This window comes from Taudactylus pleione, unplaced genomic scaffold (genome assembly GCF_031769625.1).
Source record: "Taudactylus pleione unplaced genomic scaffold, aTauple2 ptg000662l, whole genome shotgun sequence".
Classification (NCBI taxonomy): Eukaryota; Metazoa; Chordata; class Amphibia; order Anura; family Myobatrachidae; genus Taudactylus; species Taudactylus pleione.
In genome coordinates, this window is record NW_028285064.1 from 738,737 (window position 1) to 765,503 (window position 26,767).

A 26,767-nucleotide genomic window follows, 5' to 3' on the forward strand; every position below is an offset into this window, starting at 1 on the left:
AACACTTTCGATGCCCTACGGCTGGTGCATCGTTTCCTTCTGAACTTCCTCTAATCATGGCTCTGCATTTGATAACTGACACGCCCATGACACGCCCATGACACTGACACGCCCATGACACTCCCATAACACTGACACGCCCATGACACTCCCATAACACTGACACGCCCATGACACTCCCATAAAACGCTTAAGAGACGCCGCCCTCCCCCCCCCCTTTTTTTTTTTTTTTTATCATTTCAAGCCGCCTACCAGTCGCCTCCCAGGAAAGCCCATGGCTGTCCTCCGACCATTTTATTACAAGCGACTCAATACACTCAGTACACAGGCGCCGTATCGGTTTCACTGACTTTTTACACAAGCGCAGTAACCAATAGATGCTCAACTGCGCAGACAATCTGTGTCCACCTGTTCAGGCCCTTAGAGTAGTACAACGCAGATTATATAGGTAATTCCCACTTGTAATAAAACCTGACCACTCAGTGCGCTAGATTATACCTGACCTCCAGAGAAAACTATTTTATAATGGAAAGACCATACTACCCTCAGCCAGATGTGGCCAATGGTATCGCGGCATCATTGCATGGGGGGGGGGGGGGGCGGCACAGGAATGTCTCTCTATGTATATTCTGACCTCTGGATTACCATGGCTCTCCGGTATAGGACATCTGGATCAATAGCTTCTAGACGCGGGTATCGTACCAGGTTGGGGGGCTGAAACATGTCCGCCGTGAGCCCTAAATCTCTCTCTTTGGAGGACTTAATCTTTATCCCGTGTATTCGGACATCTATTCCTTCATCTAAGGGAAACAGAAGTTAGAAGATGGGGAACAAATAGGAAGCAGCATACTGGAGTGAGGAATTAAAGCCATACTGATACACTGGGGAGAGTCTACAGGAGAACTAATTGGTCCTTATGCATTAAATGCATGGGTAACATTATAGATTGACATGTGAGAATACAAGAGACATAAGGGCCTATTCATCATCACTTATTCTTCACAAAAGCATTTGAAAATTAACATTTTCACATACTTTTGTACAAAATAAGTGCCAGGGCCATTCATCGAGTTCCGAAAAAGCATTTTTTTCGGAACTTGATGGTGTTACTGAACTCCACTCTGAGATGGTGTTCAGCCCCCGATAATCTTCACAGGCTGCTGTTTACACGGGGGGAAGTAATTATACATAGAGGCGATGGGGCAGACTCCAGCGGGGGAAGTAGTTATACATAGAGGCGAGGGGGCAGGCTCCAGTGGGGGAAGTAATTATACATAGAGGCTAGGGGGCAGATTGGCCTGGGCTAGACATTCGTGTCTGGAAGAGGGGAGACAGGGAGCGAGCAGGGGCTGCGGGCCGGTAAGAGGGCACACAGGCAGACTCTGAGGCTGTGAGCTGGGAGCAGAGAGGGCTTAGATAACTGTGAATAGTATCACAATTCCGAAAAGCTCACTCCGCAAGAAATAACAGTTATGGTATAACATACCTTAGTTAACTCTTTTTCTTTGAGGTCCATAGGGTCCACAGGAACTACCTTGGGGAAGTATGTAGTTGGAGCAATCCATTGCACCAAACAGTTACAGATTTCAACATCCCAGCATGCATAGGGCCTCCTCCCTATATACCCCACCCCCAGCCACAGGCATTCAGTTTGTAAACAATGTACGCAAGAAACACTTTAAAAAAAACGAAGCGGGAATGCGTGACACAAAAAGAAAAGAACAGATCCCAACTGCGGCCAGGTGCGTCAGGGTGGGTGCCCTCTGGACTTCGAAGAAAAAGAGTTAACTAAGGTATGTTATACCATAACTCTTATTTTCTTCTTCAGGGTCCATAGGGTCCACCGGAACTACCTTGGGGATGTCCTAAAACAGTTCCCTTAAGGGTGGGGACGCTCCTGAGCAGAGAGGAGAATCCACCACCCAAAGGAAGCATCCTGGGAGGCAAAAGTATCAAATGCATAGACTTTGATGAAAGTGTGGACTGAAGACCAAGTCGCCGCCTTGCACAATTGTTCTGCAGAGGCGCCATGTCTAAACGCCCACGATGGTCCCACAGACCGAGTAGAATGTGCTGTCACCGTATTTGGAACCGGGAGATCAGCCTGAATATACACGAGAAACAGTCATACGCAGTCACCGAGCCAGAGTCTGCTTGTTAGCTGGCTAGCCTCGCTTATGAAAGCCATATAACACAAAAAATGCACCTGATTTTCTGATGGAGCTGGTACGATCCACGTGGATACGAAGAGCTCGAAACACATCCAGTGACGCTTCACCTACAGAGAGGCCAGAAGACTGAAAGGCTGGGACTACAATTTCTTCATTTATGTGAAAAAACGGGTTACCACCTTTGGAAGGTACCTCGCCCTCATACGGAGGACAGCTCTATTCTGATGAAAAATCAAAAATGGAGAGCGACGTGAAAGTGCTGCCATATCAGAAACTTGCGAGCTGAGGAGATAGCGAGGAGAAAAAGGGTCTTCGCTGTCAACCATTTAAGGTCCACTGCGTCTAAGGGTTCAAAGGGGGGATCCTGCAGCATCCTGAGAACGAAGGATAAATCCCACTGTGCCATCGGAGGGAGAAACGGAGGTTGCAGCCGGAGAACACCCTGAAAAAATGTTCTAACGCCTGGCAGAGTGGCAATTATGCGCTGGAACCAAACTGACAATGCAGAAACCTGAACTCTCAAAGTAGTCAGACGAAGACTTAAGTCTAGTCCAGCCTGAAGAAAGGCAAGAACTCGGGAGACCCTAAAAACCTTAGGGTTATATTTTCTGTGGGAACACCAATGAAAATAGGAATGCCAAATCCTGTGATAGATGAGGGCTGAAAGAGGCTTCCTTGCCCTAAGCATCGTCTGAATCACGGAAGTAGAAAAACCTTTGGCTCTTAAGACGAAAGACTCAAGAGTCATGCCGTCAAAGCCAGCTGAGGTAGATCCGGATATAGGCAGGGACCCTGCACTACTAAATCCGGCCGTAGAGGAAGTGGACTGTCTATGGATAGACATGTCAGATCGGTGAACCAATGTCTCCTGGGGCCAGGCAGGAGCTGTTAGTATCATCCTGCTGCCTTCCTGCTTGAATTTTCTGACAACCCTTAGGAGGAGGGAGATCGGAGGAAACAGGTATGCCAAACTGAAGTCCCACCTCACCACTACTGGCAAAATAATCCTTTGCCCTAGAGAAACCAGCAGCGCCCCCAAATGTACCATCTGCTGAGTTGGAGAAAGAGAAGACTTTTTCCAATTGATTAACCAGCCGTGCTCTTGTAGACAGGCAATGGTCATTTCGAGATGGCGTTGTAAAACCTCCGGAGATTGTGCCAATTTCAGGAGGTTGTCCAAGTATAGTACTATCCAGACTCTTTGTCGCCTGAGATGAGCCACCATGACGGCCATAATCTTGGTGAATACCCGAGGTGCTGTAGACAGACCGAAGGGCAGAGCTTGAAATTGATAATGTTTCTGACCCACCGTAAACCTCAGAAACTTTTGGTGAGAAAGTGCACTAGATACATGCAGATATGCATCCTGTATGTCTAGGGAAACCATGAAATCTCCAGGCTCCATCGCTAGCGTAAATGACCGTAGGGTTTCCATACGGAATTTGGGTACATGGATGAATTTGTTGAGACTTTAAATTCAGAATAGGGCGATGAGACCCAATTGGTTTCAGAATCAGAAACAAATTTGAATAATAATCCCTTGCCTGCTGCGTCACAGGAACGGGGATTATAACCCCTGATCTAAGGAGGGCCAAAATAGCCTCTTGGAGGCCAAGGCCTTGACTGGGTCTGAAGGAAGAGCTGTACAAAAAACTTCTGAGGGGGAAGCCTCAGGAACGTGAGGGCATACCCATGAGAGACCACTTCTCAAACCCAAGCATTCATAGTTGTCTGATGCGAGGTGTAAGAAAACTGGAGATGTCGGCCTCCTACCCCAAGATCCCCCAGGGGGAGGCCTGTTCCATCAGGCAGCTTGGAAGTCGGATGCTTGACTGACCAGAATTTCCTGGTCTGCATTTTCTTGAGGGAAATATCCTGTCTGGAGAAAGACTGTCCCTTCGCCATCCCCTGCGGGAAAAAGGACCGCTGCTTATACTTAGGGGTAGACCTAGAGGGCAACCCAGCAGATTTAGATGCTGCCAGAGCAGTCACTGTGATATCTAATTCCGGCCCAAACAGTACCTTCCCGACAAAAGGTAAAGACTCAAGGGCTCTCTTGGACCCTGTAACTGCCTTCCAGGTTCTTAGCCACAGGGTCCTCCGAGCAGCCACTGAGGTTGCTGATACATTAGAAGCCAGAATACCTGCATCAATAACTGCTTCCCCAACATACGCAGCTGCTTCTCGCATTTGGCAGAGATAAGACAGATGTTCTCTGGTAGCATCTGGCATACTATCTTCCAGAGACGTCGTCCATTCTTCCATAGTCTTGGCCACCAGGCTAAGGCCATAGCCGGTCTGGTAATCTGGTAGCTCCAGATAATGAAAGCCTCCTTAAGTGAGGATGCGGCAGTGATGGGTAATGTAGAGCTCCGGATCAATTATGTCACATGAGCATCTACAGTTGGAGGAACTTCCCATTTGCTACACTCACCCGGTAAAAATGGGTTCTTTGTCACATGGAAACGCCTATCTCCCAGGAGTATTCCATCCTTCAGACATGAGATCCGTCAGTTGTTCAGACTGAGGGAAATAATCCTTAGCCACCTTCTGACGCCTAAAGACCGGAGTCTTAGATTTAGGCAGAACCTCCTCTTCCTCTATACTTAGGACAGACCTAACTGCTCTCACCAGAGAGGGGACATCTACCGAGGATTGGTGGTCTTCCACAACCGAGTAAGAACCGGAATCTTGAAGCAATGCCTGAAGGGATACTCTCTTATGCTTTTGTTTTACCGCCACTGGATTATTCGCCTGCATTACCTGCTGAGCGGCTATAGATGGCAGCATACTCTGGCTAGAGTGAGCAAAAGAATCAAACCAAAAAGGATTCATGGGAGACATACACATAGAAGGATGAAAATGTTGTGGGTACCCCATGGAGGGATGCAGCACCACTGCAGGAGCCAGTGATGCTGCTGCATGGTCCACTAAATTCAACAAAACCTGAGACCAAGAGGCCTCCCAAGTTGGTTCTTGTGCAGGTGCTGGTGTACCAGATTGGAGAAGAGGCTGTTTATAACAGGCCCTACACAAACCATCTTGCACAAAATCCTGTTCTGACAAGCCAGCCGAACAGGATCTACATGATACCAGCGTAGGAGGCTCAACCTCCTTCTTTCCCGTGCTTTTAGACATAACAATGTATCACAGGTATAAGGTATATATGTAATATGACCGTCTTCACAAATAAATGTGTAAGACAATGAAAAACCCCCACACCCCCGTACAGAGGGATGAGGAGAAACACAGTGATAGATATATCTGATAGTTTAGAAAATAAAATACAGTGTCAATACAGCAGCTAGCATGAAGGTCACATACAATGCAAATATAATTTCAAATGCCAATGCAAATGTAAATGGGCTCTGATTCAACTGACCAAACCCCCGGGGGGCTTGGTAGGATATAGCGCACTGTCTCCCTGACCCATGGGAGAGGTGTACAGGGAGACTAACCCACACCTCTGAGAACCAATGGCTTTCAGCAGCGCACTATAGGTGAACTGCGAGCGTCTCAATACACAAGGTGGTCATCAATAACAAACCAGATGCGGGAACCCACACAGGAAGTTGCGTCTGGGTTGGGGTAGGAGCGGCAGGGGGAGCTCCTATTTCCCCTAAACTGCAATTTTGACGACCGGGTACGCTGGCCTCACAGTAGTAGTAGACCCTTACTAGTGCACTGCTAGTGCATCTGCTAACCATCCCTGGCGTCAGACAATAGGGCCCCGGCAGCCTTAGTGAGGCACTCTGACGGGCCCTTCACCAGCAGCAGCCTCTGATGCGTCTCCTAAACCGGAAGCCAGGATTGCAGCGCACGATTCCCCGCAAGCGAGGAATCGCCTTACCTTGTCATCTCCTTGGATCCGAATGCAGTTCGGGCCCCGGCGTCGCTGCTGGCTAGGCTTCGCTGACACCCGCCGAAATCCCGAGCCTCCTACCTTGTTCAGGAGCTGGTGTTTCGGCATCAGCGGAGGTAATAGGAGTCGTAGTACATGCGTCCTGCTGTTATAAGAGGTGCGTCTGGACACTTGCCAAGCACCAAACAAAAAAACTGAATGCCTGTGGCTGGGAGTGGGGTATATAGGGAGGAGGCCCTATGCATGCTGGGAGCTTGAAAGCTGTAGCTGTTTGGTGCAATGGATTACTCCAACTACATACCCCCCCAAGGTAGTTCCTGTGGGCCCTATGGACCCTGAAGAAGAAAGAGCAGTTTTTCGGAAGTCATACTTAAGGCAAGGAGGCATGATGAATACCTCCGAACAGTACTTTGAACTCGCAGCAAGTTCAAAACATAATTATCACTAATGATAATTATGTAATGATGAATAGGCCCCAAAGAGAGTGAAAAAGGTTTTTCAGGACTCTGCATTTCCATTATAAGCTAACACTCAGCTCCCGATCAGTGGCCCTCCTACCAAGTAGACCTCCCACTGTTGTAGATATCAGTCTTCATTCTAGCACCCTGCACCTGTCACGGAATCGGTATGATTTACCGCCGGACCCATGCCCGGTGGTTGGAATCCCGACAGCGGCATCCCGGCAGAGAAGGAAATCCCGATCGTCCTAAGTATTGACTAACCTATTTCTACCCCCTAACCCTCCCTAGGGGGGCCTAACCATAACCTCCCCCCCAGTACCTAACCCTAATCCCCCCTCTAAGTGCCTAAACCTAACCCCCCCTTCCCAGCCGCCAACACCTAAGTCCCCCGGGGGGGTGCCTAACCCTAAGTCCCCCCCGGGGGTGCCTAACGCTAACCCGTCCTTCCCCTAGCCTAAACCTAACCTACCAGGGGGGTGTCTAACCCTAAGTCCCCCCCGGGAACCCTAAACCTATCCCCCCCTCCCCCGCAGCTATCCGCACTCGGTGTCCCTTCGATCGGGCGTCGGGCTCCCGGCGTATGTCTAATGACAGGCGTCAGCATATCGACGCCTGTCTTTAGACCCTTACCGGGATATGACAGGCGAGAAGCCGGCTGTTGGGATTAGGTCCGCCGGCTTCCTGACTGCATACCCATCACAAACCGTGCAGTTCCTCTTTCCTGCCTGGAGCTCTCTGTTCTGTTGCTTCTAGCACACTCAGCTGATACAACAACCTTCTGATATACAGACCAGTGTGTGCTAGAAGCACCAGAGCAGAGAGTTACACCCCAGGCAGGAAAGAGGAACTGCACAGGTTGCGACAGGTGCAGGATGCTAGAATGAAGACTAGATATAAATCACCTTAATACTGCATCATGTGTCCTTTGGTACAGGGCCGGATTAAGGACCACACGGGCCAGGGGCCGAAAATGATCAAGGGCCTAGTGTGAGGTGTGACCTCAACTGTGACCAGTGCTGTGTGGGTGTGGCCAGTGCTGCGTGGGTGTGGCCAGTGCTGCGTGGGCATGTACACCCCTACACTATCACCCCCAATATGTCTTCCTATATTCGTAAAAGCAAAAACATTACATAATTTTGTGAGGAAAACAGACATACAAGATTTATGGCTGACTGCGTGACCAGCTGGGTAACTGGTCATCGTCTTGCCCGCAAGCTACCTTGGTAACATGGCACAGCACTGAATGGACATATAGCTTTGACATGAATTGATTCCAAGTAGGGGGGTTTAGAGCAGTAACATTCATTTGTTTTATGGAGAAATATAAAAGGTTCAAAAGAAAAATGAAACATGCTTTGGAAAACGTGACTTTCCTTTTATTCTAAAATAACCCTTTGTTTTCAGAGTTAAGGCAGACACATTAGAAGAAACTATTTTACTCTGTTTGATGATTAAAACCATTGCATTCCCAAATCTGAGAGACGTTATGTTTAAAAGTCAATTATGGCCACTAGGTGGTGCTGTTTTATTGCATTATATGAATACGTCACAAAACAAGCAATAAAAGTCAGTTCTGGCTATTATGTATTTATTTTAAACTGACTTAATAATCTTAAATTGCTATTTTATTTCAGATCCCTTTGTAGAGGCTGTCTGACAGGTACAAGAAGCGTATGTCAGCCGCCTGCATATCGCTGACGTGTTACTGCTGCCTTATTGTCCCGGCCACTCACCAAAACACTCTGTGATCCGGATCTCAATGAGCGGGTAGTGAGACGTCATATCTTCCAGGACACACACATCTCCGATCAGGTTGCTGTCAGGGAAAGAGGACAAGTCAGAACCTACCAAATAACCGGCATTACAGTGATCAGACATGGATAATAAAAAATACCTATTAATCTATTCTTACAATGTTTGGAGAAATGTACTTCCACATAAGAGGATAAGATTATGAATAACATAACATTATATAGTAGCATTACTTTTTATGGATCTCATCCGACTGTCCACATGTATTTATCTCCCACTGTGCCCCCTTATACTCACTTCTTCACCGCGCTCCCTCATGCTCACTCCTTCACCGTGCTCCCTCATGCTCACTCCTTCACCGCGCCCCCTCATGCTCACTCCTTCACCGCGGCCCTCATGCTCACTCCTTCTCCGCGCCCCTCATGCTCACTCCTTCACTGCGCCCCTTTATTCTCACTCCTACACCGCGCCCCCTCATGCTCACTCCTTCACCGCGCCCCCTCATGCTCACTCCTTCACCGCGCCCCCTCATGCTCACTCCTTCACCGCGCCCCCTCATGCTCACTCCTTCACCGCGCCCCCTCATGCTCACTCCTTCACCGCGCCCCCTCATGCTCACTCCTTCACCGCGCCCCCTCATGCTCACTCCTTCACCGCGCCCCCTCATGCTCACTCCTACACCGCGCCCCCTCATGCTCCTTCCTACACCGCGCCCCCCCCTCATGCTCCCTCCTACACCGCGCCCCCCCCTCATGCTCCCTCCTACACCGCGCCCCCCCATGCTCACTCCTTCACCGTGCCCCCCCTCATGCTCATTCCTTCCCCGAGCCCCCCCCTCATGCTCCCTCCTTCACCGCGCCCCCCCTCATGCTCCCTCCTTCACCGCGCCCCATCATGCTCCCTCCTTCACCGCGCCCCATCATGCTCCCTCCTTCACCGCGCCCCATCATGCTCCCTCCTTCACCGCGCCCCATCATGCTCCCTCCTTCACCACGCCCCCTAATGCTCACTCCTTCACCGCGGCCCTCATGCTCACTCCTTCACTGCGCCCCTTTATACTCACTTCTTCACCGTGCCCCCTCATGCTCACTCCTTCACCATGCCCTGCTATACTCACTTCTTCACCGTGCCCCCTCATGCTCACTTCTTCACCACGCCCCATCATGCTCCCTCCTTCACCGCGCCCCCTCATGCTCACTTCTTCACCAAGTCCACTCATGTCATGCTCACACCTTCACCGCACCCCCTCATGCTCACTCCTTCACCGCACCCCCTCATGCTCACTCCTTCACCACGCCCCCTCATGCTCACTCCTTCATCGCACCTCCTCATGCTCACCCCTTCACCACGCCCACTCATGCTCACTCCTTCCACCTCCTCATGCTCACTCCTTCACAACGACCACTCATGCTCACTCCTTCATCGCACCTCATGTTCCCTCATGTTTACTCCTTCACCACATCAACTCATGCTCACTCCTTCATCGCACCTCCTCATGCTCACTCCTTCACCGCACCCCCTCATGCTCACTCCTTCACTGCGGCTCCTCATGCTCACTCCTTCACTGCACCTCCTCATGCTCACTCCTTCACTGCACCTCCTCATGCTCACTCCTTCGTCGCACTTCCTCATGCTCACTCCTTCGTCGCACCTCCTCATGCTCACTCCTTCACGTCCACTCATGCTCACTCCTTCATCGCACCTCCTCATGCTCACCCCTTCACCACGCCCACTCATGCTCACTCCTTCCACCTCCTCATGCTCACTCCTTCACCACGACCACTCATGCTCACTCCTTCATCGCACCTCATGTTCCCTCATGTTTACTCCTTCACCACATCAACTCATGCTCACTCCTTCATCGCACCTCCTCATGCTCACTCCTTCACCGCTCCCCCTCATGCTCACTCCTTCACCGCACCCCCTCATTCTCACTCCTTCACCGCACCCCCTCATGCTCACTCCTTCACCGCACCCACTCATGCTCACTCCTTCACTGCGGCTCCTCATGCTCACTCCTTCACCGTGCCCCCTCATGCTCACTCCTTCACCGCACCCCCTCATGCTCACTCCTTCACTGCGGCTCCTCATGCTCACTCCTTCACTGCACCTCCTCATGCTCACTCCTTCGTCGCACTTCCTCATGCTCACTCCTTCGTCGCACCTCCTCATGCTCACTCCTTCACGTCCACTCATGCTCACTCCTTCATCGCACCTCCTCATGCTCACTCCACAACTGTACCCCACATTCTCGCTCCAATGTGCCCTTTCATACTCAGTCCCCTGCTGTGATACACCCCCATTCACAATCCACCACTGTGGCCCCTCATACTCAATCCATCACTGCTCCCCCACTCATACTCACTCCACCACCTCATTCTTAATAAACCGTTGTGCCCCCTTATACTCACTCCTCTATGAGGACATCATTAAGTTTCTTCAGGTTGTCTCTTTCGCCCCCATGCACCACAACTCTTTTGGGCATGTAGTTCTCGTCTGTAGAGTCAACCGTCAGCAGCAGCTTTCTGTGGGCACAGGGTGAGACGGAGAGCTTACACTCTACAGAAATCGCAGTCTACATTGTAACATACAATATCACCAACCACTGTTCAGACCTACAGTAATGAAACGGACTCAACGCATCTAAAAGGATGTTCACCCCAACTACATACCCCCCCATCCCGTCCACTCGACAGAGACAGGCAGATCATGCTGGGATTTGTACAGCACTGTAAAGCCCGGAAGATGCCTACCCCTGGTCTGAATTTTCCATTGTAAGACAACGGGACAATAGGTAAACCTGGTGGACAAGTGGGCGGGAGCCGTTGCTAGATGGGATATAATCTGGGTTAGATGTCTGGGATGTGACACACTAATAATAAAAGTGTTAGGGCAATGAGGTGAGTAAGAATGGCTGAGGTTCCTAATGTGAATGACAAAGGAGTGAGAGGAGATACAAACAGGCTGATAACAGAGAACACTTGCTTGACAATGGTGCCTTCCTTCATGTGCAGTTGGATCCAGTGCTGCCCGTGAGACCCGTCGCTCTCCCAGTAAGTGTCGTGGTAGCCGTCCGTCAGGCAAGACAGGTTATTATCATCCTGCGATGAGAGAGCTCACAAATCAGGCTCTGACTGGGCTAATAAATCTCCCAAAACTTTCTATATCCTATATAGCTTCAATAAGGCTAACCCCCCTCTCCCTTCCCATGAGCAAAGAGCGATCCTGCACCTTCAGTGTACATCATGAATTAGGTCTTCTGTGTGTAGCTACAGGCTCAGCACCTGCTGGTGTCTCAGATGGGACTGCTCCGAGCCGACTGTTCCCATTTTTCCACGTTTCAGTGAAACCTATAAACACTATGAGGGGTATTCAATATGAAACGTAAACTTCGCTGTCAAAGTTTACGTTTCATATCAGAGCTTTTACATGGGATAAAGTATCGGGCGCGCGCCAGCTTATCCCCGTATTCAATACGAAACCTACGAAAACGGGAGCCTGCGAAGTGGGATTTGCGTTAAATTACGAAATTTTTCTTAAAAAAATTGTAGGACCCCCCTAAAGCTGTAAAAACATGGGGGATCACTATGGGTACCCCCGTTTTAGTCGGGGATTTAAATAGTCGCAGCAGGTGTTTTTTTCCCGACATTGAAGAAGTGATGCAGAAGAGCACTTAGGTTATTTTTTTTTCGTTTTTTTAAGTGGTCCCATCAAATTTGGGGTACATGAAAATGGGTACTAGCATATTTTTATGTCCCTAAAGTAAGTTTTTAAAAATTCTGCATCTATGCACCTGCCGCTAATAGCCTATTCTAGAATACACCTGACGCTAATAACCTATTCTAGAATACACCTGCCGCTAATAGCCTATTCTAGAATACACCTGCCGCTAATAGCCTATTCTAGAATACACCTGCCGCTAATAGCCTTTTATAGAATACACCTGCCGATAATAGCCTTTTCTAGAATACACCTGCCGCTAATAGCCTATTCTAGAATACACCTGCCGCTAATAGCCTACTCTAGAATACACCTGCCGCTTATAGCCTTTTCTAGAATACACCTGCCGCTAATAGCCTTTTCTAGAATACACCTGCCGCTAATAGCCTTTTCTAGAATACACCTGCCGCTAATAGCCTTTTCTAGAATACACCTGCCGCTAATAGCCTATTCTAGAATACACCTGCCGCTTATAGCCCTTTCTAGAATACACCTGCCGCTAATAGCCTTTTCTAGAATACACCTGCCGCTAATAGCCTATTCTAGAATACACCTGCCGCTAATAGCCTATTCTAGAATACACCTGACGCTAATAGCCTACTCTAGAATACACCTGCCGCATACTTGCAGAATAGCCCTGAACCTATTTCCCTATTTTTAAACACTTTTTTCCCATTTTTTTTTTTTTCACCCCAATTTTTAAATTAATTTTTTGGGGTGTCCCTATTTTTTTTTTTTTTTTTTGACACACTTCTTTTTAAAATGTCATTCCCAGGGGTGCAGGCTATTTTTTTTAAGCCTGCACCCCTAAACCCCAATTCTGCACTTTTTTTCGACACCTATTCAGTGGTGAAAAGTTATCCCCGTTTCTTTTCAAAGACTTTTCGAACCTGCGAAAAGTCTTTGAAATTGAATACGGTGTAAAACTAAAACCTGCGATAATGACGTCATAGGTGCGATATTAACGCAAAAACGGACTTATCGCTCCATATTGAATTCCCCTATATATAACCACGGCCTATAATAAGATTCTGCTAATATGCACGTAGTCTAGAAATAACATTATCACACTATTCTTTCAGACTTCCCTTTGTAATTACATCCATTTGTTTGTTTTGTTACTATCAAGCAAGATGTGTATTATCTATATGTTAGGGCAATTTTAGAGAAAAAAAAAAAAAAATCAGGACGGGTTTTATTTTTGGGGAAATAGGTTCAGAGACGTAATTAGAAACTGGATTTCCAGGCAGAGGTACAGTGCAGTGAGAGGGGAAGCAGTCGGGAAGCCGACAGACATAATCCCGACCACCGGCTGCCCGACTGTCTAATCCCGGCGTCGAAACCCCAAAGCCTGTCATTAGTCCTACGCCGGGAGCCCGACACCCGGCTTACCGATCGAGGGAGGGGGGGAGGATTAGGCATCCCTCCCCGGGAGGTTAGGTTTAGGCTAGGGAAAGGGGGGGTTAGGCACCCCCCGGGGGGAGGTTAGGGTTAGGAACCCCCCCGGGAGACTTAGGGTTAGGCTGCGAGTAACAGGGGGTTAGAGTTAGGCACTTGGGGGGAGGTTAGGGTTAGGCACCTCCCCCGGGAGACTTAGGGATAGGCTGCGAGGAAGGGGGGGGGGGGTTAGAGTTAGGCACTTGGGAAGAGGTTAGGGTTAGGCACCCCTAAAGGAGGGTTAGGGATAGAATTAGGTTAGGTTATACTTACCTTTGGACGTTCGGGATCTTCACCCCTGCCGGGCTTCCGCTGTTGGGATTTGAACAGCCGGCGGTAAATCATACTGATTCCAGTGAGAGCCAAAGGACTATTCAGTCTCTCCTGTTATCCAACCGTTCACAGGGCAATAACAATTTCTAAAGATAAAGCGCCAGGTTCTATGTGACAAGCGATGGTTAATGGTCTGGCGTTGGGGGATCAGATCAGTTTATAGGACCCTCTCATGTCATAAGTGGACTTACCGTGGCTGAGGACACGTTAATACTCTCCACAAACTGTTTCATGTTCCCTAAGCTCTCATCCTCCTTCCCCACATGTTCACACAGGAAGTGAACCAAATCCTCGTCGCACTCGTAGGTCCAGGAGGGAGGCACAAATCTGTCGGACAGAGAGAAGTAGCTTTATGAATGGTCCCGGGATCTTTAAGCACAGCTAGAATAATATAGGCCTTCCCTGATATACAGAGTGTAATTCCGTAGAACTATAGGGGTCAAATGACAAACTTTTCAATCAGAACGGGGATCTATGGTGAAGCCGATCATCTCAGCGTGTGTACGCGGCACACAGCGCCGATTAATTTTTCAAAACCAGTCAGATCGGATCTGGCCTGCTCCACGAGATTTCTCCAAAACGATGAACTGACATTGTCTAATGTGTGCGCATTTCTGATCTGTCCGACTGCTCTACTAACAGTTCATTTAAAAATGTAACCTTTGTGACGATCTGAGGGTAGATCAAGGGTGTGTGAGGTGTACCTAGCATAAGTGAGAACGCTGGAGGCTACAGGAAAATGGAGGACGTCCAAAACGTGGGTATCCCTGGGAGGTACATTACAGAGAGAGCAATGAGCGTTTCTAATTCGGAGTGAGAGCTTTCCTCAGCTCAGGGTGATCAGCGTCCCCCCCATAACTACAGGTCAAAGGGCAGCAAATTATTACCGTAATTTCTGTACAGCCTCCGCATCTGGTTGGGTACTTATGGGTTTTCTGCCCAGGCGCATGGAGTATGTAGCGTCCACAACCTCCTCCCATCTGCAGAGGGTAAGTGAGAGTCAGCACAGAACAGCGGCAGGTCAGTAGACGTATACTCTTCCCAGGCATGTGCAGATAACCAGGGATAATGGTTTACTCCTCATTGTTTAACAAGTACCTGCTGATGGGCCTGTAATCAATTCCAAATAACTGCTGCTGTTTGGTGGTCTTATCGGGAGACTCCACGGGGACCAGCTTGTCACCCCCCTCTTCTTGTCTGCAGAGTAGGACCCATCCCTCTGTCATATCACAGCTACTTCTGTATTCATCCATCTGCTCCTGCATAAAAGAGACCAGCGGGGTTACACAGAACATGGGGGCACTTTATACATTATTATACATAGATTGCTCTGGAGATAGCGGTCTATAGAATGACATCATAACGTAAAGTATTCTGGTCATACAGCCAGAGAAATATACACAGTAATTAACGCACATACCATCCTAGATTAAGTACGTCATCTCTACTACCTGCTAAAATACCTTACACAGTATGTGAATAAGGAGGAAGTGTGGGCTGAAGATCTTCAGCCACTCCCATGTGATCACCCAGAGCTGACATGCTGGAACCTATCAGACTTCCTAAATCACGATGATGTCACGGAAAAAGGGGAGGAAGTACAAGAGGACTTCATGGCGGGGCCAAAATGATCGCCCTGCAGAGCTTTAAGAACAAAGTAAAGATTTCACGGAGAAACTTTAGTAAACATGGCCTGGACCGAGAGGGCCGAAACACACAGAGGGTGCGTAGGGTCAGTTCCGAGTCCGCTGGAGGAATAGAAGAAGAACATAAAGATGGAAAACTCCAGGCAGTAATCTGTGTTTCTTGCATAAATGAAGCTGTGGGCTATTCTCTGCAGGTTGGAGCTGAAAATGTAAAGCGGCACTAACATTCAGTGCAAAGCATGCCTGGCTTTACACTGAATGTTAGTGCTGCTTTAAACTTTCAGCTCCAAGCCGCCAAGAAGTGGCAGCTTACAAAAGTCGCCGTTTTGTAAATATAGCGCCTATGTCTTCCAAACTCTGTGCTAGATGTGGGGAGAGGAGAGTGTCTAAGTCACAAAGTCACCTACCCATTACTTTTAAGAATCAGAGCTTCAGGAGCCACGTCGTTGTCAGATCTTTTAGGCTTTGACAAAAAGGTGGCCTTGGAAAATAAAAGGTTTGGATGATGAATGGATACCATAACTAGATCGGCATAGCAGGACTGTATGGGACAATCTTGGACTGATAATTTACCCCCAGGTCCCAGAATGCGGCCAAATAAAAAGAGAGTCTGTGAATGATCTGTGACACCAGCAGAACTAGCCCTGGGTAAGCTATGCTACCCATCTATGAGATCTGACACACCTCGGGATAAAGGGGCTGGTCATTCCCTCCTTCTTGCCTAACACATCATGGATGGAAATGATCGAGACGTCTAGGACGTAGGCCCTCATTCAGAGGCGCTCTGAATGTGGGCGGCCGCTTGTGTTTCAAGTGCGGCCTCCTGGTTGCTAGCTAAGCTGTGGGTTACCGACCGACCAGGTTGATGGTCGCGATGGATCGGGGCTTGCGACAAGACCCTAAGGTCGAGCAGGAAGCACCCCACTGACATCACTGCTGATGTCAGTGCGGCCGCCCACAAAACGGCAGGTGTTCCTTAAGGAACACCTCCGTTTGTGTAACCTCCCCCCCTCCCCGCCTACTAAAAGGGGCAAACTGTCGATCAAGATCGACAGCCGCCCCGTTGGTAGCGAGCCCCGGAGCGAGAGAATTTCTCTCTCGCTCAGGGGCTTGCGCACGCGCAGTGCGGCCGCTGCGTGTGTGCAGGGCCTAAACATCGACCCGCTTGCGAGCACTCAGCGCTTGCGACCGGGTCTGAATAAGGTCCATAGTACTTTGCCCATATTACGGACAAGAATACGTTTTTTTTTTTTTTTTTCTGTGCATCTTTAAATGTCATTTTTAATTCTGGGATCAATAAATAAATCAATGGATGTTAGAATTGTGCAAGCGGCCATCAGATTCTCACCTTGCTAAGCTTCACCCAGAGGCCGTTAGCATTGCCGTATTCCTCCCCCGTGGCCCTGATGCAGCTTCCTTTCTGGACTTCAACAGTGGCACGTGAAAGTTTTTTAAGGTTCTGCTTGGAGTACCCCGGGGCCTCCCACACCGTCAGCAGAGAGCGGGAGGCAGACAAGGCGCTGAGGTCCTTGCAGATCTTGTACTGTACTTCTCCAGGGACATAGCACAGGGCTTCAGGGAGCGGCTGTGCACGGCGGAAGCAGTCAATACACTCCAGGACGCAGCGGATCTGGCCCAGGAGCCGGCGCGGGTTATTGTGGTCCTGCATAGCTGGGGTAGTCATGGGAGTTGAAGAAGGGGGCTGAATCTTTTACTGAAACAACTGGAAACAATGAGACAATAATAGTTATTATAACAGTAGTCTTCATTCTAGCAATCTGCACCTATCACAACCCGTGCAGTTCCTCTTACCTGCCCGGGGTGTCACCCAGACGGGAAAGAGGAATTACAGAAGAAAAGGGCATTCCCTCCAGCACACTGCAACAATATCAGCAAAACCTACTTGAACCCTACATGATAATAGAAATTCAGAGGTATTAGTTGCATACATTTGCAAATATATGATTAAGCACCGGGCCAGCGTCAAGGCTCCTCTATACCAGCATCCTTAACATTAAGGGGTTCATGTATAAGGCGCAGGGCAGAGCAGAATAATAATAGTAACATATACCTCCTGTGGGTCCCAGAATCTCGTTTTGCGGCCAATAATATACACATATAGAAAACACTGTATTGTGTTGGGATCAGAACAATTCCACACTGGCATATAGGGTAACAGGTAGCAATGTTTAAGCATTGATGGTTTAGAGACACAATAGAACTAAATCAGTTCTATTTCATGACAGCAAAGTGCCCCCGGAATGGCCAGTATCGTCGCATCCAATATATGTGCAGTGGAAAATTGTGGAAAATTAGTGAGGTTTGTCTACCGGAATAGACGCAACCAGACACCACAGTGATGTCCAAAAGCATATCACAAGGAACAGATCCCCCCCCAGTGCACATTAATTGACCATGTGTAAGGATTAGTGAACAAAATACATATTTATCAACATCATTTAATGTATGTAACATCTAGTGGGGATGAGCAAGATGCAAAGTACAGTAACCCTTGGTAACCAGCCAGCGATTAAGTCACCTGACATTAAATTGGTTGCTATGTGTCGCAGAATATTTGCAGCATGTGGTGAATTGTGACTGATGTTCTGCACTGACCACACCAGGAAACTCTCTGATAGAACTAGTGACTCATATAATAATTTACTTATATCACCAGCTCTCTCCATCTGAGATAACAAAGATGAATCATGGTTTATAACCACCTATACCAGCATGTGACACTGTGTTCCAGGTGTACCGATAGAGCGCAGGGAGTGTAACCAGCCCTCTATGTCTGTCTGTCCTGATGACATTTAGGGGCCGATTCAATTCTCCATGGGTGCGATGTGCTGTTCCGAAACGGCACATCGTGGCCATCAACATCGCACCCCATTGATCTGAACAGGAAACAGTCGATGTCAGAGTTATTGTAATTGGCCGATATATGTGCGCCGCCAAGCGCTCTGACAATGCTCTTCGGCGCACTGCATTTAATTGAAGTACCCTCATATGGTGTATGGGCTGTCTTTACATACACAATATATAGCATGATCATGATGTTGGTAATATAGTCACTAGGTTTAAAGAAGGCAATTTTTTTTTAAACAGGCAAAGCCAACCTAGCACACATACATCTAAAGGAGGCTGCCAGTGTATATACAGGGCACACATACACCTAAAGGAGGCTGCCAGTGTATATACAGGGCACACATAAATCTAGAGGAGACTGCCAGTGTATATACAGGGCCCACATACTTCTAGAGGAGGCTGCCAGTGTATATACAAGGGCACACATACATCTAGAGGAGGCTGCCAGTGTATATACAGGGCACACATACATCTAAAGGAGGCTGCCAGTGTATATACAGGGCACACCTTCATATAGAGGGGGCTGCCAGTGTATATACAGGGCACACATACATATAGAGGAGGCTGCCAGTGTATATACAGGGCACACATACATATAGAGGAGGCTGCCAGTGTATATACAGGGCACACATACATATAGAGGAGGCTGCCAGTGTATATACAGGGCACACATACATCTAGAGGAGGCTGCCAGTGTATATACAGGGCACACATACATCTAGAGGAGGCTGCCAGTGTATATACAGGGCACACATACATCTAGAGGAGGCTGCCAGTGTATATACAGGGCACACCTTCATATAGAGGGGGCTGCCAGTGTATATACAGGGCACACATACATATAGAGGGGGCTGCCAGTGTATATACAGGGCACACATACATATAGAGGAGGCTGCCAGTGTATATACAGGGCACACATACATATAGAGGAGGCTGCCAGTGTATATACAGGGCACACATACATATAGAGGAGGCTGCCAGTGTATATACAGGGCACACATACATATAGAGGAGGCTGCCAGTGTATATACAGGGCACACCTACATATAGAGGAGGCTGCCAGTGTATATACAGGGCACACATAAATCTAGAGGAGGCTGCCAGTGTATATACAGGGCACACATACATATAGAGGGGGCTGCCAGTGTATATACAGGGCACACATACATCTAGAGGAGGCTGCCAGTGTATATACAGGGCACACATACATCTAGAGGAGGCTGCCAGTGTATATACATACAGGGCACACATACATATAGAGGAGGCTGCCAGTGTATATACAGGGCACACATAAATCTAGAGGACACTGCCAGTGTATATACAGGGCCCACATACTTCTAGAGGAGGCTGCCAGTGTATATACAAGGGCACACATACATCTAGAGGAGGCTGCCAGTGTATATACAGGGCACACATACATCTAAAGGAGGCTGCCAGTGTATATACAGGGCACACCTTCATATAGAGGGGGCTGCCAGTGTATATACAGGGCACACATACATATAGAGGAGGCTGCCAGTGTATATACAGGGCACACATACATATAGAGGAGGCTGCCAGTGTATATACAGGGCACACATACACCTAAAGGAGGCTGCCAGTGTATATACAGGGCACACATAAATCTAGAGGAGACTGCCAGTGTATATACAGGGCCCACATACTTCTAGAGGAGGCTGCCAGTGTATATACAAGGGCACACATACATCTAGAGGAGGCTGCCAGTGTATATACAGGGCACACATACATCTAAAGGAGGCTGCCAGTGTATATACAGGGCACACCTTCATATAGAGGGGGCTGCCAGTGTATATACAGGGCACACATACATATAGAGGAGGCTGCCAGTGTATATACAGGGCACACATACATATAGAGGAGGCTGCCAGTGTATATACAGGGCACACATACATATAGAGGAGGCTGCCAGTGTATATACAGGGCACACATACATCTAGAGGAGGCTGCCAGTGTATATACAGGGCACACCTTCATATAGAGAGGGCTGCCAGTGTATATACAGGGCACACATACATATAGAGGGGGCTGCCAGTGTATATACAGGGCACACATACATATAGAGGAGGCTGCCAGTGTATATACAGGGCACACATACATATAGAGGGGGCTGCCAGTGTATATACAGGGCACACATACATATAGAGGGGGCTGCCAGTGTATATACATGGCACACCTTCATATAGAGGGGGCTGCCAGTGTATATACAGGGCACACATACATATAGAGGAGGCTGCCAGTGTATATACAGGGCACACATAAATATAGAGGGGGCTGCCAGTGTATATACAGGGCACACATACATATAGAGGAGGCTGCCAGTGTATATACAGGGCACACATACATATAGAGGGGGCTGCCAGTGTATATACAGGGCACACATAAATCTAGAGGAGGCTGCCAGTGTATATACAGGGCACACATACATTTAAAGGAGGCTGCCAGTGTATATACAGGGCACACATACATTTAAAGGAGGCTGCCAGTGTATATACAGGGCACACATACATATAGAGGAGGCTGCCAGTGTATATACAGGGCACACATACATATAGAGGAGGCTGCCAGTGTATATACAGGGCACACCTACATATAGAGGAGGCTGCCAGTGTATATACAGGGCACACATAAATCTAGAGGAGGCTGCCAGTGTATATACAGGGCACACATACATATAGAGGAGGCTGCCAGTGTATTTACAGGGCACACCTACATATAGAGGAGGCTGCCAGTGTATATACAGGGCACACCTACATATAGAGGAGGCTGCCAGTGTATATACAGGGCACACCTTCATATAGAGGGGGCTGCCAGTGTATATACAGGGCACACCTACATCTAGAGGAGGCTGCCAGTGTATATACAGGGCACACCTACATCTAGAGGAGACTGCCTGTGTACATACAGGGCACAAATACATCTAGAGGAGGCTGCCAGTGTAATGGGCAATTACCAGGTGCAGGAGAATATACGGGCACCGGGCGCTGCTCTCCTCCTCCCGGGATCTCGGTTCATTACGGTGTAGCCGGAAGATCGAGCAGTAAACCCGGAACTCAGAGTACCGTATGTATCTGTGTAGCTGCGCACAGTTTTCAGGTAACTGAGTACCGTATGTCACTGTGTAGCTGAGCTATAGATGAGCTGAGTCATTGATCTATCTCCAGGAATAACATATTTTATATAATAAATAATAAGCATGTCCTCCTGCTGCTATCACATTACATTATCCCTTCTATTACAGGATATGTAATTTACTACAATTACTCTGTAATTCAGGCTGTGCCCATAGAGCTCAATCCAATTAGATGCGAGTTTGGGATAGTGAGTTTGTATACATAAGCTTACCACCATACTATGGGCCGTATACAATTTGAGGCGAAATGTCGGAATCGGCGATAATTTTTCGCCGATGACGTCATTTTCGGCCTGTTTCCAAAATTCCGTATTCAATTTTATTTACTTTTCGCCGGTGCGAAAAATCAATGTAAAAAAAAACCAGGGATAATTTTTCGCTTGCATTTAGCAGGCAAAAAAAATTGCAGAATTGGGGTTTAGGGGTGCAGGCTTAAAAAAATTAGCCTGCATCCCTGGGAATGGGCCCTTAAAAATAATCTGTGTTCCAAAAAAGTAAAAAAAAAAAAATAATAGGAACACCCCAGAAAATTAATTTCACTTTTGGGGTTTAAAAAATAAAATAAAAATAGGGGTAACACTTTTAGCGGAATGGAGTCCAGAGGGGTTCCTTTATATGCGGCAGGTGTTTTCTTCATTGCGGGTGATAGCGGCAGGTGCATTTTTGCAGAATTTTTAAAAATCATTTAAGGGACTTAAAAATATGCTTGCACCCATTTTCAAATACCCCAAATTTGATGGCCATAGTTATTTTTCCCCAAAAAAACTTCTAAATGCTCTTCTGCATCACCTTCTTCAAAGCCGCATTTATGCACCTGCCGTGGCTACTTAAAAACCCGACTTTCTTCTGCAGGCAAAAACGCGGGTACCCATAGTGATCCCCCAGGTCTGGACATCTTTAGGGGTCCTACAATCATTTCCCGAAAATTCCCGTATTTTTCCGCCGATCCAAATTTCGCCTGAAATTGAATACGGGGAATAGCGGGCACGCGCGCGATACTTTTCCATCTGGAAAACAGGCGAAGGAGGCCAAAAGTTCAGAAGGCAAAAAGTCTGGACTTTTCGCCTCAAATTGAATACGGGCCTATACCTTTACAACGGGACACTCATGAATTACACAGTTTCTGTGCCTGGGTGACCAAGCCTGGATTTCACCTGGTTTAATGAGCCACAAAACCTGTGGAATCCATGAGTGTCCTGGTTTAAAGGGATAGTATGGTAAGCCTATTGTCACACGCCGCCCTGGAGACCCCAGAATCAGACCCCGTCACCTACCTTTGTGGGTGCTGACCCGCGCAGTCTTCTGGCTCCCGCGCTGTGCGCTGTTTCCCTCTCTCTCTGGCCGGTCTCCGCTGTCCTCTGGAAGGTCCCGCTGCTCTGCTGCTCCCACGCTGGCTCCTGCTGGTCGCTGGTCCCCCCTGACTTCTTCTGAGAAGCGCTGTCCTCCGGTCCATGGGCGCGGCCATCTTGGATTGCCCATGTGACATGCTACCACCAATGAGGAGTCTTCTCCTTCTCTCTCAGCCTGTCAGCTCCCAGCGTCCACTATATAAGGTTCCCCAATGCTGACACAAGTTGCCAGTGCAACTAGTTTCCTAGTGAGCTTTCCCACTGTGCTCCAGTCGCTCCACGTAGCCACCCAGCTACCAACGTCTACCAACGGCTATCCAGCCACTCCACGTAGCCACCCAGCTACCAACGTCTACCAACGGCTATCCAGCCACTCCACGTAGCCACCCAGCTACCAACGTCTACACACGGCTGTCCAGCCGCTCCACGTAGCCACCCAGCTACCAACGTCTACCCACGGCTATCCAGCCGCTCCACGTAGCCACCCAGCTACCAACGTCTACCCACGGCTATCCAGCCGCTTCACGTAGCCACCCAGCTACCAACGTCTACCCACGGCTATCCAGCCGCTCCACGTAGCCACCCAGCTACCAATGTCTACCCACGGCTATCCAGCCGCTCCACGTAGCCACCCAGCTACCAACGTCTACCAACGGCTATCCAGCCGCTCCACGTAGCCACCCAGCTACCAACGTCTACCCACGGCTATCCAGCCACTCCACTTGGTCACCCAGCTACCAACGTCTACCCACGGCTATCCAGCCGCTCCACGTAGCTTCTCAGTTCCTAACGTCCACACAAGGCTATCCAGTCTTTCCAAGTGGCTTCCAAGCTACCACACCACTTCTAGCAGTACTCAAATTCCCTATTAGTTCACTGCTTCCTCTCATGCGGAGGAATTTTATTAAACCAAGTCTCCTCCTGCGGGCGTCTGAGCCAAGTGATACAGGTCCAAGGCCCAGTCCGGGAACACAGTCTTTAAATCCCACGATTGTGACAGTTTGCACTGGCCAGATGGACTCGGCAAGTGGTCAAGACAGGAGACCTCTCAGGCCCAGTTGATCCAGTTCATCCAAGATATGTCGTCACGCTTGGACAACATTCAGTCCTTATTGGCTCATCCCGCTCCCGCTGGCTCCCAAGCTGCCTCTCCTCCTGTGGTGTCACCTGCTCCCCGCTTCTACCTCCTGCTCGTCTTCAGCTTTCCCCTCCGAGTAAGTTCGATGGCAACCCCAAATTATGCAGGGGTTTTTTAAACCAATGCTAAATCCAGTTCGAGCTACAATCAGCCAATTTTCCAACAGCCAGAACCAGGGTGGCATATATCATCTCTCTGCTCTCTGGCCAAGCACTCGACTGGGTCTCGCCCCTTTGGGAGAAATCGGATCCTTTGCTCTCCAACTACCCTGAAGTTATTTCCACATTTCGCAAGATCTTTGACGAACCTGGAAGAACCACTTCCGCATCAGCTGATATTCTACGCCTCCGTCAGGGTAGCAGGACCGTCGGTCAATATGTAGTCCAGTTCCAAACTCTGGCCTCAGAACTCAATTGGAACGAGGACGCTCGCATCGCTGCCTTCTGGAGTGGTTTTTCAGAAAGACTCAAAGACGACCTAGCTTCCCGTGACCTTCCAACCAATTTGGATGATTTAATTTCCCTTTGCAACAAGGTGGATCTTCGTCACAGGGAGCGTGCCTTGGAAAGAGGCAAACTTGAACGCGGAAGGCCACGTCCAGCTTCCCATTTACCCTCTCCTCCTATGGGCGAAGAACCCATGCAGGTCAACCGCTCTCGTCTATCGGCTGAGGAACGACAGAAAAGGCAGAGACAGAACCTCTGTATGTACTGCGGATCTCCTCAACACTTAGTTAGATCCTGTCCCATCCGTCCAATTCGTCCGGGAAACGCCTCCTCCTAACTTATGACAGAGAGGTTAAGTTAGGAGTTGCCATTGAATCACATAGGAAGTCTGATTCCACCATCCAGGCTCACTTAAAGCTTCCCCGAGGTTCCAAAGCTGTATTAGCTCTTCTGGATTCTGGAGCAGCAGAGAACTTTGTTACTACGGACTTTGCCCAGAAACATCAAATCCCCATAGAAGCGTTGCCTCGGGTCATCACTTTAACCGCCATCGATGGTAGTCGCATTACTAGTGGAACCATCACCCATCGTACAGCACCACTTAGACTTACCTTTGGGGTGCTCCATACCGAACAACTGTCCTTCCTAGTGATTCCCAAAGCCTCTCATTCTTTAGTCCTTGGACTACCCTGGCTACAGAGACATTCACCACAAATTGACTGGACCACCATGCAAATAACCTCTTGGGGTTCCAATTGCTTCAAAGGCTGCCTTCAGCGGGTAGTACCTGTCCGATCTTCTGTCATACAGGATTCTACTGACCTGCCCCAAGCTTATGGTGGGTTTTTGGATGTCTTCAGCAAACAGAGTGCAGACCTATTACCTCCCTATCGTGATTGGGACTGCCCCATAGATCTAATTCCCGGGAAGAATCCTCCTAGAGGCCGAACCTACCCTCTATCGCTCCCTGAGACTCAAACTATGTCGGAGTACATTAAAGAGAACTTAAGTAAAGGCTTCATTCGACCCTCCACGTCTCCAGCCGGGGCTGGATTTTTCTTTGTAAAAAAGAAAGACAGTGGGCTGTGCCCGTGTATTGACTACCGGGGTCTTAATGAGTTAACTATTAAGAATCGCTACCCTCTTCCTCTCATAACAGAGTTGTTCGATAGAGTCAAGGGAGCCACAGTTTTTACCAAACTCGACCTAAGAGGGGCCTATAATTTAATTCGTATCCGTCCAGGCAATGAATGGAAAACGGCCTTCAACACCAAGGATGGGCACTACGAATATCTCGTTATGACCTTCGGCCTCTGTAATGCTCCAGCCGTCAACGAAATCTTCCGGGATCTTTTGTACAAGAGTGTGGTCGTGTACTTGGACGACATTTTGATTTTTTCTCAAGACCTCCAAACTCATCGAGACCAGGTGAAGGAAGTCCTTCTGAGATTGCGGTCCAATCAACTTTTTTGCAAATTAGAGAAGTGTCTGTTTGAAGTCTCAAGTGTACCATTCCTGGGGTACATCATCTCCGGAACAGGCCTTCAAATGGATTCCTCAAAACTACAAGCCATTCTTGATTGGTCTCTTCCTTCTTCCTTAAAATCCATACAAAGGTTCCTAGGATTCGTCAACTATTATCGCAAGTTTGTGAAAGGTTTTTCAACACTGGTAGCTCCTATTACAGCTCTCACCCGTAAGGGAGCAGATCCAACTAAGTGGCCTGTCGAAGCTACCTCGGCATTTCAACTCCTTAAACAAGCCGTCATCTCCGCTCCCATCTTAAAGCAACCGGATTCCACCCGGCCATTTATCCTGGAGGTGGACGCATCCTCCGAAGGTGTCCGTGCTGTGCTTTCCCAGCGGTTTGAAGATGAAAAACTTCATCCCTGTGGTTTCTTTTCACGGAGGTTTTTGCCTGCAGAAAAAAACGACACCATCGGGGATCAAGAGTTACTCGCCATGAAACTAGCCCTCGAAGAATGGCGATATCTTCTAGAAGGAGCCCATTACCCCATTACCATTTTCACAGACCACAAGAACCTGCTTTATCTTAAATCCGCAAATTGCCTGAACCCTCGTCAAGCCCGGTGGGCAATGTTTTTCTCCAGGTTTAACTTCAAACTCTCCTATCGCCCTGGCTCACAAAACCTCAAAGCAGACGCACTCTCCCGTTCCATGACAAGCGACCCTGATCTACCCATGGAACAGCCCCAACCAATCCTGAATCCAGCTTTCTTCGCCTCCACCAAATTATCTTCTATACCCCCGGTTGGGAAGACCTTCGTCGCTCCAGAACTCCGCAAGAAGTTGCTGCATTGGGCCCATGCTTCCGGGTTCTCTGGACACTTGGGTATGGATAAAACCCTTGAATTCATCCAGCAGTCCTATTGGTGGCCTTCGATGAAAAAGGACGTCAGGTCTTATGTATCA

At 48.6% G+C, this 26,767-nt stretch overlaps 1 protein-coding gene across 1 annotated transcript in view; it reads right to left on the reverse strand.

The window, feature by feature from the left end:
- HECTD3 (HECT domain E3 ubiquitin protein ligase 3) overlaps positions 1-21,353 on the reverse strand; it is a 47,160-nt gene extending 25,807 nt beyond the window's left edge. Inside the window, exons 1-9 of the mRNA XM_088455593.1 lie at positions 21,222-21,353; positions 16,731-17,105; positions 14,835-14,995; positions 14,624-14,716; positions 13,928-14,063; positions 11,232-11,347; positions 10,658-10,771; positions 8,228-8,310; positions 635-800 (exon numbers count right to left, since the gene is read on the reverse strand). Coding sequence (XP_088311719.1) covers positions 635-800; positions 8,228-8,310; positions 10,658-10,771; positions 11,232-11,347; positions 13,928-14,063; positions 14,624-14,716; positions 14,835-14,995; positions 16,731-17,066 — 1,205 coding nt within the window. The 5' untranslated portion in view covers positions 17,067-17,105; positions 21,222-21,353. The remainder of the gene's footprint in view (positions 1-634; positions 801-8,227; positions 8,311-10,657; positions 10,772-11,231; positions 11,348-13,927; positions 14,064-14,623; positions 14,717-14,834; positions 14,996-16,730; positions 17,106-21,221) is intronic.
- Positions 21,354-26,767: the final 5,414 nt, after the last annotated feature.